The 14,773-nt window shown below is 36.0% G+C and overlaps 1 protein-coding gene across 1 annotated transcript; it reads left to right on the top strand.

Moving 5' to 3' along the window:
* Positions 1 to 5,842: 5,842 nt before the first annotated feature.
* LOC142239687 (uncharacterized) lies at positions 5,843 to 7,036 on the top strand. The gene has a single exon (XM_075311472.1). It carries the CDS (start codon positions 5,843 to 5,845, stop codon positions 7,034 to 7,036), a length of 1,194 nt encoding a protein of 397 aa, XP_075167587.1.
* Positions 7,037 to 14,773: the final 7,737 nt, after the last annotated feature.

Genomic DNA, 14,773 nt, shown 5'->3' with positions numbered 1-14,773 from the left:
AGCAAAGAAATTTTGACAAAATGCCCTATAACAAGGAAATGTTGATGAAATTCCTATAACAAAGGAATTTTGACAGAATTTCCTACAGTAAAGAAATTTTGGAAAAATTTCTTATAGCAAAGAAATTTTTACACACTATCCTATAATATGTTAAAGACTCTGGAGAGGATGATAGAAATGTATCTGAGAACTAGCGTCGATTCAAGTTTGCTTTCGAAACGACAGCATGCATACTCGAAGGGCATGTCCACTGAGACCGCTTTGCATGAACTAGTCATCTTTATCGAAAGCTCACTATCTGTCAATTAATACACAATCGTGGCGTTTCCAGACATCGAGGGGGCATTCAATAACGTCCATCCGAGCTCGATATTAAATGGACTGGCAAATCTGAATGTTGATCCAGGTATACTTAGGCTGCTAGACGAACTGCTAATGAGGAGACGTAATTCGGCCACACTAGGACATACAAAGGTATGTGAACAGAGGCACTCCCTAAAGAGAAGTTCTATCACCTCTTCTTTGGAATGTTGCCATAAACAACCTTCTGGTTTCCCTAGAAAAAGAAAGGATAAAAGTGGTGGCATACGCAGACGATGTGGCTCTAGCAGTCAGGGGAAAATTCCCATCCACAATCAGAGATGTTATACAGAGAGCCCTCCGGATGACTGAGAAATGGGCGAAAGCGAATGGTCTTGGTGTAAATCCTGCAAAGACAGAATTAGTCATGTACTGCAAAGATCGCAAAACTCCCATGGTTAAGCCCATATGGGGATATTGAAATTCCCTTTGGTGAGTGTGCAAAATACCTTGGCGTTATTCTGGACAGGAAGATGAACTTTAAGCTTTATACTGAAGAAAGAGCGAGAAAAGCCACGATAGCTTTGTACTCGTGCAAAAAAGCAATAGGAAAAAAGTGCGGACTAAAACCGAAAAATGTGTATTGGCTATACACGGCAGTGGTTAGACCTATAATATTATATGGTGTTGTAGTCTGGTGGCCGGCACTTCAGCAACCGACAGGTTTAGATAAAGTTCAGCGTATGGCGTGCTTGTGTATCTCAGGCGCATTCAGTAAGACAGGAACAGATTCCCTTAATGTCATGCTGCATCTATTGCCTTTAGACATATTGACCAAACAGTCAGCTGCAACAACGGCTGTGCGGTTGCGCGAGCTATCGCTGTGGTTGGAAAAAATGTACGGTCACAGTTCGGTCCTCAAAATAATGTCAGGTGTGGCTAACTTTGGCAACACCACTTTTCGACAAAAAGTTTGAAACTCTAATTCCCAACAGTGAGGCGTGGTGTACACAGACCCCGGGGAATAAAAGATATATAGATTTCTACACTGATGGCTCCAAATTGGATGGACAAGTGGGGTTCGGAGTATATTCTAGAGATCTGGAACTTCGAATAGCGAAAAGATTACCTAATCACTGTGCCCCATAGTGTTTTTCAGGCTGAAATATTAGCAATAAGAGAGGTGGCGAATTGGCTGAGAAGTAATGTTCCAAAAAATGTGGGCATCAATATATACTCAGACAGTCAACCTGCAATAAAATCCTTGGACTCTTTGTTCCTTCAGTCGAAAACGGCCATCGACTGCCGCAAATCTCTCAACGAGATGGCTGAGCAGTACAACATTCACATAACATGGGTGCCTGGCCATAGGAACATACCGGGGAACTGTCAAGCAGATGAGTTTGCAAGGTTAGGGACTACCTTACATATTCCAGGGGGAAAAATCTGTTGGTATGCCCCTGGCTACCTTCAAACTCATGCTGCGTGAGAAGGCTGTCATGATCGCAAATGTTCGATGGGAGAATTGCAAGGGTTGTAACGACACCAAGCAAATATGGCCCCATTTAAACTTGAACCACACACTAGATATGCTAGTGTTCTCAAGACGTCAGATATCACTTCTGATATATGCTATAACGGGTCGCTGCCTGATAGGCGAATTTGCAAAAACTATTGGTGCGAAGTATAATGACTACTGTATGAGCTGTCATGATGCGGAGGAAAAGGGATCAATTAAACACCTCTTGTGTGAGTGTCCTGCATTTCGTAAGCGAATTTTAGGGGTATATCGCTTTAGATTACTGGCGGACCTGGAAAACGTTAACTTAAGCAGTCTGTTAATGTTTTTGGAACAATCTGGTTGGTTCAACAAAAGAAAATAATAGTGAAGATTCAGTGGTTAAAACTAGAAGTGCCCATATGTGATAGGTACTTTTAGTTAATGTGGTATCACAATGAACTGAATAGCCTAAGTGAGCCTGAAACTTAATCGGGCTGCCACTTTAACCTGACCTAGGTTAGGTTAGGTTAAATAAATAAATAAATGACCTAACCTATCATAAAGAAATTTTGACAAAATTTCTTTATGATAGAAGAAGAAATTTTTAAAACTTTCCTATAGCAAAGTTTTGACAAAATTTCCTATAGCATAGAAATTTTGACAAAATTTTCTATAGCAAAGAAATTTTGACAAAATTTCTTATGGCCAGGAAATTTTGGCAAATTTTCCTATGGCAAAGAAATTTTTAGAAAATTTCCTATAGCAAGGAAATATTCTATAGCAAGGCATTTTTGACAAAATTTCTCATAGACAAGAAATTTTAACAAAATTTCTCATAGCCAAGAAATTTTAACAAAATTTCTGATAGCTAAGAAATTTTGTAAAAAACTTCCTGGAAACTTCATAGAAATGTTAAAAATTTTCCTATTTCAAAAGAATTTGCAATTTCAAAAAAATGTTTAAAAAATGTCCTATAGCAAAAAAATTTTGACAAAATTTCCTAAAAAAAGAAATGTTAAAAAAATTCTATAGCAAAGTAATTTTGACAGCTTTCCCATAGCAAAGGAATTTTGACAAATTTTACTATAGCACAGAAACTTTTAGAAAATTTTCTATAGCAAAGAATTTTTTCTGCAAATTTCCTATTGCAAGGCAATTTTGACAATATTTCTTATAGTCAAGAAATTTTGACAAAATTTCCTATAGCAAAGAAATTTTAAAGAAATTTCCTATAACAAAGAAATCGTGTCAAAATTTCCTAAAGCAGAGAAATTTTGGCAAATTTCCTATAGCACAAAAATTTTTAAAAAATTCCCATTGTAGAAGAAATTATTCAATTTTTTTTTTATTTTAATTTTACCTTTTGCCGGACGGGGATTCGAACAGCGGACCACACAGTTTGTAAGGATCAAAGAAGTAGCTGATCAATTTTGCCCAAGGGAAAATAAAATGTTAATTTTGTAATAACAAGCAACAACATTTTATATCCCACACATAATATGTTCTAACATATTAACATATATGTCCCAAACATGTTATGCTAGTTTATGAACATTATATGCTTGCACTCAAAAATATTGTGTTTAAAAATTTGTGTTCCAAACATATAATGTTTATAGCCAAACATATGAAAAACAGTCTTTTTCATCCGTGTACATACATTCGTCGAGCAAACTAGACGGGTTTATCAGTCGGTCCAACAAAAACTAATTTTAATAAGATTTCCAATTAAAGATATAACTCATAGTTGAAATCATAAAATATCTGTAAACTAAACTTTATTGCAAGTGTTTTAACTGTCAGTTTGGCATCTCTGTGTATTACAAATTTATAAATATAATAAACTCATTTGGAAACTTCAATAGAAATAAAACAAAGCATAAATTGAATAAGAACAAGAACCATACGTTTTCGCTCTTGGTATAAATAAGAACTACACAACAACAATTACAATGAATAAAAGTGTTGTCTACTCCGAACCAGTGCTGTCGCTACTACTTCAATCGAAGTATTTTGCTTCATTTTCACAAAATTTACTTCGTCACTCCTTCTTCCAAAAATCTGCTTCACTTTTTGTTCTGCTTCAAATTTTTAAATTTTTCCCCATATTACCTAAATGTTTTTCCTATTCCTTTAATTACGATGAACATAGCGGTTTTAATCATTGAATTATTAACTGATGTGGACCAATTTTTGCATTGTTTTTAGAGACCATATACTTACGCCATGTACCAAATTTCAGCCGGATCGGATGAAATTTGGTTCGCTTAGAGGCTCCGCAAGCCAAATCGGGGGATCGGTTTATATGGAGGCTACATATATAACTATGGACCGATGTGGACCAATTTTTGCATGGTTGTTGGAGACCATATACTAACACCATGTACCAAATTTCAGCCGGATCGGATGAAATTTGGTTCTCTTAGAGGCTCCGCAAGCCAAATCGGAGGATCAGTTTATAAGGGGGCTATATATAATTATGGACCGATGTGGACCAATTTTTGCATGGTTGTTAGAGATCATATGCTGAAACCATGTACCAAATTTCAGCTGGATCGGATGAAATTTGCTTCTCTTAGAGTCCCCGCCAAGCCAAATTTGGTGGTCCGTTTATATGGGGGCTATAACAACTACTGGTGCCAAGTTCCAAGTCGATAGCTTCTTTCGTTCGGAAGTTAGCGTGATTTCAACAGACGGACGGACATGCTCAGATCGACTCAGAATTTCACCATGACCCAGAATATATATACTTTATGAGGTCTTAGAGCAATATTTCGATGTGTTACAAACGGAATGACAAAGTTAATATACTCCCATCCTATGGTGGAGGGTATAATAAAATGAATTCTATTGTTTTGTTTTCAAAAATACATGCTACTTCAATTTTATTCAATCTACTCCACTTTTTTCCAAAATCTACTTCACTCAATTTTTCACTAGTGGCAGCACTGCTCCGAACCTCCACACAGTGAGAGTGAATTATTATTGGCGCCGAGACGCCTCAGAGAGTTACAGCATAACTCTTTCTCTGATACCACCAACACTAACGCAACTCCACGTCGCGCTATACACGATTCACCACAACGTATTGTATCACTTATCGATAAACGGTTTGAGAAACAAACAGAAACTCTCTAAAGTGAAATCGATAAGAGAATGGATGTTTTTATGAGAGACATAAAGAGTGTAGCTGAACGGGTTACCAAACTTGAAATAGTGTCGAGCGAAATTGAAGTTCTTAAAAACGAAATAGAGTTTTTAAAATCTCAACACGCTGAGCAACATAATTCGATGAGAAGTGAAATTAATGATTTAAAATCTCAAATATTAAAAGATGAAAACTCTAAAGTAGCATGTGATTTAAGAATTAATGGTGTGCCCTCTTATAATGGAGAAAACCTCATGCTAATATTTGGTAATATTTGTAGTTGTTTAAATATTCCCATACCATCAGTTAAAGTCCATACATAGACTCAGAAATGCAAACAACGTAGGCTCAACAATAATGGTAAAACTAATATCCGCATATGATAAAAACTTTGTCCTCAAGAGTATTGCAATGTTTAAACGCGCAAATAAAACGAACTTAAAACTTAATCACATTGGGTTTGATACAGAGAAGAACTTTTATATTAACGAAAACTTATCCACCACAAATTATAAGATCTTTAAAAAGGTATTAAAATTAAAAAAAGAAAAAAGACTTGTATCCGCATACTCTTTCCGCGGCCTAATATACGTCAAGCGCTCTAAAACTGAACAACCAATCTTAATTGATAATATCGATCAACTTAGCTGTTTTTTTCGGATGGATCCCTCAGTGCATGAACAATCTATCAACATTAATAATAACTCTGATAATATGTCACATTAAATCCGATCTGATTATATATGCATATAGTAACGACATGTATTGCACACGCTTACTTTTTTACTTAATCAAAACTAATTTAAGTTTTTATTTTAAAATTGTTAGATATGTACCAACGGGTGTTTTATATTATGCCAATATTATTAGCATTGCTATTTTTGTTTCGCCTAATGATTAATACTACATATCAAAGTTCCACAGTCAACCTTTCCTGCATGCTTAGTGTCTTGGCTAAACAGGAAAGTGGCCTTAAAGTGGCCCACATAAATGCCCAAAGTCTCAACAACAAAATTGATGAATTTCACAACGTTTTTATTTGTGCCGCGGTGGACGTCATTTGTGTATCAGAGACTTGGTTTCATCCTGAAATTCTAGATACTATCTATGGTTTACCAGGGTATTCTCTTATGCGTTCTGACCGTAAATCACTTGGAGGTGGTGTCGCAATTTTCATAAAACATGGCATAAACTATACTCTGAAACTTAAATCTGCATATGATTCTGAAATTGAATTTATTTTCATTGAACTGATAACTGAATACAGGTCTAAGGCACTCATTGGCTGTGCCTATAGACCAAATAATCGTGTAGACTTTAACTTCCTTCTTAATGAAATTGAACGCATATCTCTAGATTATAACGATATAATGATAATCGGTGATTTCAACAGCAACATCCTTCGTGACAACGTGTTACCTGATGCAATGGAATCACTTGGGCTTTTTTCTGTTAATAACTCTATCCCAACTCATTACACTCGAACAAATAATAGTTTACTGGATGTCATTTTCACTAATCAACTGTCAAAAGTCTTATTATACGATCAACTTAGTGCACCTGCGTTTTCAAAACATGACTTAATTTTTGTAACATATAACCTCAACTGTGAAATTAAGCCCTCTAGAATACAATATCGAGATCTGAGGAATATTGATATGAATCTTCTACAAGATTATCTGCTATCTGTCGATTGGAACGAAATATACTACCTTGAAAATGTTAACGAACAGCTATCATTCTTGCAAGATAATTTATACAATATTTTTGATTACTGTGTGCCACAGAAGATCAAAACCACTAACAAATCTAATCAACCATGGTTCAACCATCGAATTAAGAGACTGATTATCACAAGAGATACTGCTTATAAAAGATGGAAATCTTTCAAAACACCAGACTTGCATGATATTTACAAGAATGCAAGAAAAGATGTAGTGAGAGCAATATGTGCCGCTAAAACTTCTTTCTACGGTCAAAGTTTAAGAATGCGCTCGATACTAAATCACAATGGAAAGAGATTCGTCGTATTGGCATCGGTGAACAAGATTCCCAAATTAAATCTGACATTGATATTAACAAATTAAATGAGGAATTCGCCAAAATTAATACCGCATAACCTCTTGAAAATGTATACGCCGATATACAAACTGTTCAAATGGAATCTTGTTTTTCATTTAGATGTGTAAATAACTTGGAGGTTTTGAATAGCTCGTCACAAATAACATCAAATGCTGTAGGTGTTGACGGGTTACACCCCACCTTTATAAAAATTATTCTTCCCACCATCTTGCCTTACGTTACACACTTGTTTAATACCTGACTCATGAAATCAGTTTTTCCTCATGAATGGAAATTAGCAAACATTATCCCAATTCCCAAATCCAACAACGAATTACGTCCAATTGCGATTCTACCATACTTATCCAAGATGTTAGAATACTTAATGAACCAACAAGTAACAGCATATTTTGATCGCTGTAATCTCATCACGGATAAACAATCCGGTTTTAGAAAAAACGAAGCTGCATTTCGACGTTATTGGAAGGAAGTATCTGAGGACATACGTATAAAACTTGACGAAGGCATGATATCTATACTTGTACTATTAGATCATAGTAAAGCATTCAATACTGTGGACCATAAAATTCTGGCAACAAAACTGAAGAAACTGTTTTATTTTTCTGATGATGCTTGCAAATTAGTTACATCTTACCTAAACTCTCGTTCACAGATGATTATTCTCTCGAGAGGTGTACCACAGGGATCTATTCTGGGCCCCTTGTTGTTCACGATGTACATTAATGATCTCCCTGATGTATTGGTTAGTTGTAAAACTCAAATGTATGCAGATGATGTTCAACTGTACGTCAGTACTGAACCTGAAAACCTAAACCTATGTATAGAAAATATTAACACTGATTTAATTAATGTTTATAACTGGGCGTGTAAAAATGGACTGATTCTGAACCCATTGAAATCTAAGTTTCTTGTAATCTCGAGAAGGCATATCTCAGAAGAAACTTTTCTTCATACCTTGCAAATCAATGGTTCGATTATTCCCCGAGTACATTCATCTACTAATCTGGGAGTGACTTTCAATTCCAATTTGTCATGGTCGAACCATATATCGAGTGTTGTTGGACGAGTATATGGTATGTTAAGAAACCTGTGGGCTGTCCAATTTTCTACACATCAACACATCCGACAGCATATCTTCTTTGCGCACAGCATTTTCAACTTATCATTTGAAGATCTCATTAAAAGCAAATGCTTACTGCTTCTTCACAAAATAATATATACTAAGGAGCCTGCACACCTGTATAATCATATTCGTTTCGCCAGATCAAATAGAGGAATGAAAATCATACCCCAAAGAATAAAGACTCTTTTATCGGAACGACAATTTTTCATATTCAGCATCCGTCTGTGGAACTCTCTACCATCGAATTTGCAAACAATTAGCAATGCTAACACTTCAAAATAAAATTAAATGATTTCTTGAACTCTCCGTAAATAAAACACTTTTATTTTTTTATTTTTTTGTTAATTTGTTAATATTTATTTTTTATATATTTTTATACTTGTTTTTATATATATACATTTACTTTTGTTAATTTAACATTATTTTACGTTGTCTTATCACAAAATTACTTTCTGTATCACAACTTGAAACTAGCACTGTCACTTATAAGATATAAATCTTGTTGTGCTGGTTTATCAAATAAATAAATAAATAAAAATAAAAAAAAAATAAAATGTTTGCAAATTTCTTATATCCAAGAAATTTTTGACAAAATTTTTTATAGCAAAGTTATATTAACAAAATTTCCTATAACAACGAAATCTTGGCAAAAATTTCCTATAGCAGAGAAATTTTGACACAATATCCTATAGCAAAGACATTTGGACAAAATTTCCTATTGAAAAGAAATTGTGACAAAATATCCCATAGAATAGCATATATTAGGCCCCAAAATACACAACCTCTATAATCCTCCTCTGGTTATATGTAAAGTGGAAAGACCTTAAAATGACAATAAAATAATTAAGGCATAACTTCACACTGCATTGTAGCGTTTCGTTGGTTTTTTTTTGCGGGACAGTATTTAAAATTTGTTACCGGTGATGTTGGGCTCTGTTATTTTTTTTTTGTTTCCTGGTTGGTGGTTGTCATTGTTGTTTACCATAGACAATGATTTCCCAGGGGTAGAATGCCAGCAGCCGTTTTGGGAGCCATATAGAGTCAAGCGACAATAAGAAACCACACCACCACCCCCTCCACCAGGCAATGCCACCTATAGAGTGACACTGGCAGCTATATAAAATGCCTGTTGACCCCCATAAAAATAAAATCTCACTAAACTTAGCCATCCGCCGCCTCATTCAAACCGAATGAATCTCCTTAGCAGTGAACCATACTATCCTCCCACATAATAAAGATGAAAAAAAAAATCCAACAAAAACGTCAACGAATGAGCTACAAATTTGTGCCCAAAAATGCCATTTGTTATTTAACGACGAAAAATGGAGAGAGAAAATACTTGTTGGCCCCTATACTGACATCAACCAACCACAGGACAACTATGGTCCTTCGTTTACAATACCAAGACCATGAAATGGCCTTAGGAGATTTTTTTGGTTCTTCATTTTTCCGGCCGATTGTGTTTTTTTTTTCTTGGTATTTTTTTGTAGAAAATTTTCATAGCTGTTTGGAAAAATTTGATTAATAAATAAGCAACACCACAACCGAGGCCATCCACCTTGGCCTGGAAAGAATTATTCCTATGCTTGTTTTTAATTTTCTCAAATGCCACACGATTTTCGTCCAAATGAATAATTGAAATTCTACGAGACTCAATCATTGGGAATGAAATATTTTTTTTAGTAAGACTGTGTTAGATTTGATGACAGTTATGTGTGGTAAGAGCGAGACGAATACCGGCGATGATGGAATTGTAAAATATTCGTGTGGTTGGGATTGGGTCATTTATCTACTAAAGATTTTGAACACAGAGGGATTTAGACCCCCAGTTACCACTCAAACCAATAATAATCTACCAAAATTTCCAGAAAATTTTACCTAGAAAGTACCTAACAAAAAAAAATATTTTCTATAGAAAATTTTGTCAAATTTTATTTCTATAGAAAATTTCGTCAATATGTTATTTCTATAGAAATTTTTGGCCAAAAATTTTATTTCTATAGAAAATTTTGACCAAAATGTATTTCTATTAAAAATGTTGTCAAAATTTTATTTCTATAGAAAATTTTGTCAAATTTTATTTCTATAGAAAATTTCGTCAATATGTTATTTCTATAGAAAATTTTGGCCAAAATTTTATTTCTATGGAAAATTTTGGACAAAATTGATTTCTACTTAAAAATGTTGTCAAAATTTTATTTCTAATATAGAAAATTTTATGAAAATTTTATTTCTATAAAAAAATTTGCCAAAATTTTATTTCTATAGAAAATTTTATTAAAATTATATTTTTATTGAAAATTTTGTCAAAATTTTATTTCTATAGAACATTTTATCAAAATTTTATTTCTATAGAAAACTTGTGAAGTACCTTTTAGTTGGAGGGGAATATTTTACAAAACTATAAAAAGATCAAGAATTGTACCAATCTACCAAACAGTAAAAATCTACCATTATTGGTAGAATTCTACCAACTGTGACAACCGTACTATGCGGGTCGAAACAAAAAGCTCTATAGAAGGACAGGGACTAATCCTACTAATCCCGAATTTTGATATTGACCAGGTTAGGGAACCTGTTCCTTCTCTAATCACTGCATAACCCAACTCCTTCTTACATAAATAGTTTGCACTGTGCACAATTGGACCACTCCCTTCCTCTTCTTTGAATATTATTTGGCCGTAATAGGCGTTCCCATCTTCGCGAATGCGCTCACTTTTTCCAGTATTTTGATATTGACCCCATCCTCTAAATCCTTCTCATTTTCGTTAAAAATTTTTCCACATGCTAGGGCCTGTCTCTGAACCGAATTCTTGGTGCTTAGTTAAGACCCTCTTTCTACATTACGGTTTCTTCTTTCCTATATTATGGTTTCTTCCCCAGCATTTCAAAGTTCTGATCTTCCAGAGATCTGACACCCTTTCCCATGAGATTTGAAGGACTCTCTGGCTTCTCATTCGAGTATTATTATCTTCAGTTTTAGGATGTTATCTCTGACCTCATTGACTTCTTATAACTTCATAAATTGAGTTTACCAAAATGGTTATATTAGCGACGAGTCGTAATCAGATTCTCTACCTCCTTTCGATGGAGGAAGGACCAATTATCCCCGCTCTTTTTCATATTCCTCAAGTCTTTTGCCAATGTCGACATTATTTGACTTTCTACGAACACTTTCTTCAGCCGTATTCTATCAAACTCCCATTTTAATCAATTTACAGAGGGTAATCGGTGATAAAAGAGGTCATTATAATAGAAAATTTCACTTGAAGGCAGACTTTCAGAATATCTTCAATCAGACTTTCGCTTTCGCAATAGCTTTCTCTCCTAGTATGAGCTTGCGGATAACCAGAGACATACCAAGAGATTCTAGTTCCCTGGAATATGTTGGTCTATTCCTAGTCTTGCAAAAACATCCACTCTGCAAAAAGTGTCTTCGGGGTGTTAATGCTTTCGCTTAAGTCTGAATCGAAATCACATTGTCTATTTCATTTCGGAAGTCGGGAAGAACCTAATCTCCTTGAGCCTCTTCCTCAAGTCCTGCACAAATGGCTAAATTATTGGCACTCTTTAGCGTTAGCTTCGACTACAAGAGCCCAAGATGCCCACACCTGTATGAAGTCTGTTAATGCCTTTCCACGAGATCGATCAATGGCTGAGCCTGGTAGGAGACTGAGAACTCCTTCACACTATAGGTAGATCCGTTTACCAACTCATTACTCTTCCTTCCTCCATGTTTCATCCATTGTCACATATCGATGGAAAAATTGGGGTGTATTACGAGTTAACAACTGCAAACACCGCTCAGAATCATCAACACGTTGTTGTTTTTGGTCAAATGTGAGCTCGAGCGGCACCCATTTTGCACAGAGCTTCCGCATATCCAAATATTGATGAATGATATGACCAACACGTTCCTTTGATATCTTTAAGGCCTCTGCTATCTCGATCAACTTCATTTTAGGTCATTCAAAATCATTTTGTGGATTTTTTTGTGATGTTTTCGTCGGTAACCACCTCTTTCGGGCGTCCACTGTGTTCACCGTCCTCCGTGCTCATTTCACCATGCTTGAATTTTGCATACCAATCAATTATTGTTGATTTCCCTGGGACAGAGTCCGGAAACTCATTATCAAGCCAAGTTTTTGTTTCCACCGTATTTTTCCCCTTCAGAAAACAGTATTTTATCAAAACACGAAATTCCTTTTTTCCATTTTTTTAATAATAACAAAAGTTGCTTCACAAAAGACGCTCTATCTCACAAACTAATTGACTTACAGACGTCAAATTTTGACACGAATCATTTGAAGGTTGGTACTATATAAAAATAATATGCATTTAATACTAGCGACGCCATCTATGTGTCAGACCGGGGACTTATCAGCCAACCTGTTAATCGTCATCTTGTAAAAGAGATACAGAGAGAAAGATCATTTCACAGATATACGAGGTGAACTGCTCAGCTATCTCGCTGGGAGAGTAGTGGCAATATTTGGCGGCACGAAGTTTTTCTTCAACAAAATTATCATCTTCAGCACCAGACCGGTCATTAGGTAAAGATGAGAGAGCTTCCAGCAGAATCCTTCAGTTTAGCGAAAGCCTTTACAACATAATCCTTCATTTACACCTTTCCACATTAGCGTAGACAAACTCAATCAATCGAATTCAGAGGAAATGTTTCCTCCCTTTCCAAGATTCTTCGCAACCCTCACATTTCTTCTATCGATCATTCGGCTTTTCCTCTGTCGGCCATTGGCCATCGCGCTATCACACAGACTATCGAATAGCTAGAGACACATCAACAAACCCTGGATCTCACACTCATTCCTCTGTAGTTCTCTGTGATCTGAGCCCATATGAGGTGAACTGTTCATCCATCTCGCTGAGCGATTAGCAGCAATATTTGGCGGTACGAAGTTTTTTGCGCCAAAAAATTCGTAGCGTTTGGCCACACAGTAAGATTCCTTACAAACACAGACTATCACACAGACTATCGAATAGCTAGAGACACATCAACAGACCCTGGATCTCACACTCATTCCTCTGTAGTTCTCTGTGATCTGAGCCCATATGAGGTGAACTGTTCATCCATCTCGCTGAGCGATTAGCAGCAATATTTGGCGGTACGAAGTTTTTTGCGCCAAAAAATTCGTAGCGTTTGGCCACACAGTAAGATTCCTTACAAACATAGACGTCCGTGTGGACGGTGCATAAGCCGATTGGCACCATAATCCGCAATGAGAAACATTAGTCGTTGACGAACTCAGTCAATCGATATGCTCCTTCCGTATTTAAAGTATCTTCTCAACCCTCGCATTTATTCCATCCGCCATTTGACATTTCCTCTATTGGTCATTCGCCATCGGGTCATCAGGCTCCAACGAATAGCTAAAGACACACACCACCAGATTCTAGATATCCAACTCATTCGCTCCGCAGTTCTCTGGTATTTTTCTGTGGCCTGGCAGCCTCTCTGAGAGATAAGGTGTAATCTTTGGCGGTACGAACATCCTTCACTTTACCGAAAGCATTTGCCTAGGTCGAGGTCAACCAATCGATGTCGGTAGAAACGTTACTTCCTTTTCTCAATTATCCAAGATATCCTCGTTTACGTTATGATCTCTGAGGCCAGCAATCTACCGAAGAGTTACCATAGGTAAATTTCCCATATCAGAAACGAATGCAGAAACTGCTGAAATTATAAAGAAAAGTTTTCCGATTTTTGCGTTTCAAACGAACGGAAGCGTCTGTTCCGGATGTGATAAATCTTGCAAAATATGGACTTCCTACTACTATCGACAGACTCTACATCTTCTTCTCTCCAAAGTAGTTATTATATAGGTAGCCCATGGACGCATTGTTCCTCCAGCTATAACTCCCCATCGTTATCCTTCACACTGAGGCCCAATAAAAGGCCAAAAAGTAAATATTCCTGCTACCTTGGGCTACTTAATCAGAATCAATTGATTGATTACATTTGATTTGTAACAAAGGGTTAACTAATTGATTTTGTTGTTTAAACATTTTGAACAACCATTTTTCCCTGTCATTGATCCATCATTCACTGAGGTATGACGTCCCAACAGGTGGTTTTATTTACCTGGCCTTTACATTTCCAATATTTCCCCACCCAAACTTTTCTCCACTCATTGATTATTGAATGAAATCAAAAAATGGGTTTTGTCCATAGTGGTGTGATGAGATGAGTTCCCAAAAACAATTTTGTTCATAAAAGGCCACAAGACCTATAAGAACACACCGGAGGTTAAGGGTCGTGGTGGGGCATAAAGCCCATTGGTAAATAAAACCAGTGACCACAAATAAAAATACACTGGAGTTACGGTTATTGTGGTTACTCTCAATTGGGTCAATTTTCAGTTCGTGTGTGACTTAATCAAGAGTAAATATCATCAACAGTCAATGGATGGATGCCAGTCAAGCAAATGACGCAAACATGGAACAACCCTTCACAAATGAAATACCAATAACCCGAAGAGTTTTATACAGTCCCAAGTTTAATTTTTTCTATTTTGAATTTGTGTGGGAGGCTATTTGCCTATCATGGACATGACAAGATTTTGTTGACCCCTTGCTTTCGCTTGTCAAAAGATGAACTGTC

Source organism: Haematobia irritans, chromosome 5 (assembly GCF_050003625.1).
Source record: "Haematobia irritans isolate KBUSLIRL chromosome 5, ASM5000362v1, whole genome shotgun sequence".
Classification (NCBI taxonomy): domain Eukaryota; kingdom Metazoa; phylum Arthropoda; class Insecta; order Diptera; family Muscidae; genus Haematobia; species Haematobia irritans.
Note: the sequence above shows the minus strand (reverse complement) of the source record. Positions and strands in the feature narration are given on the sequence as shown.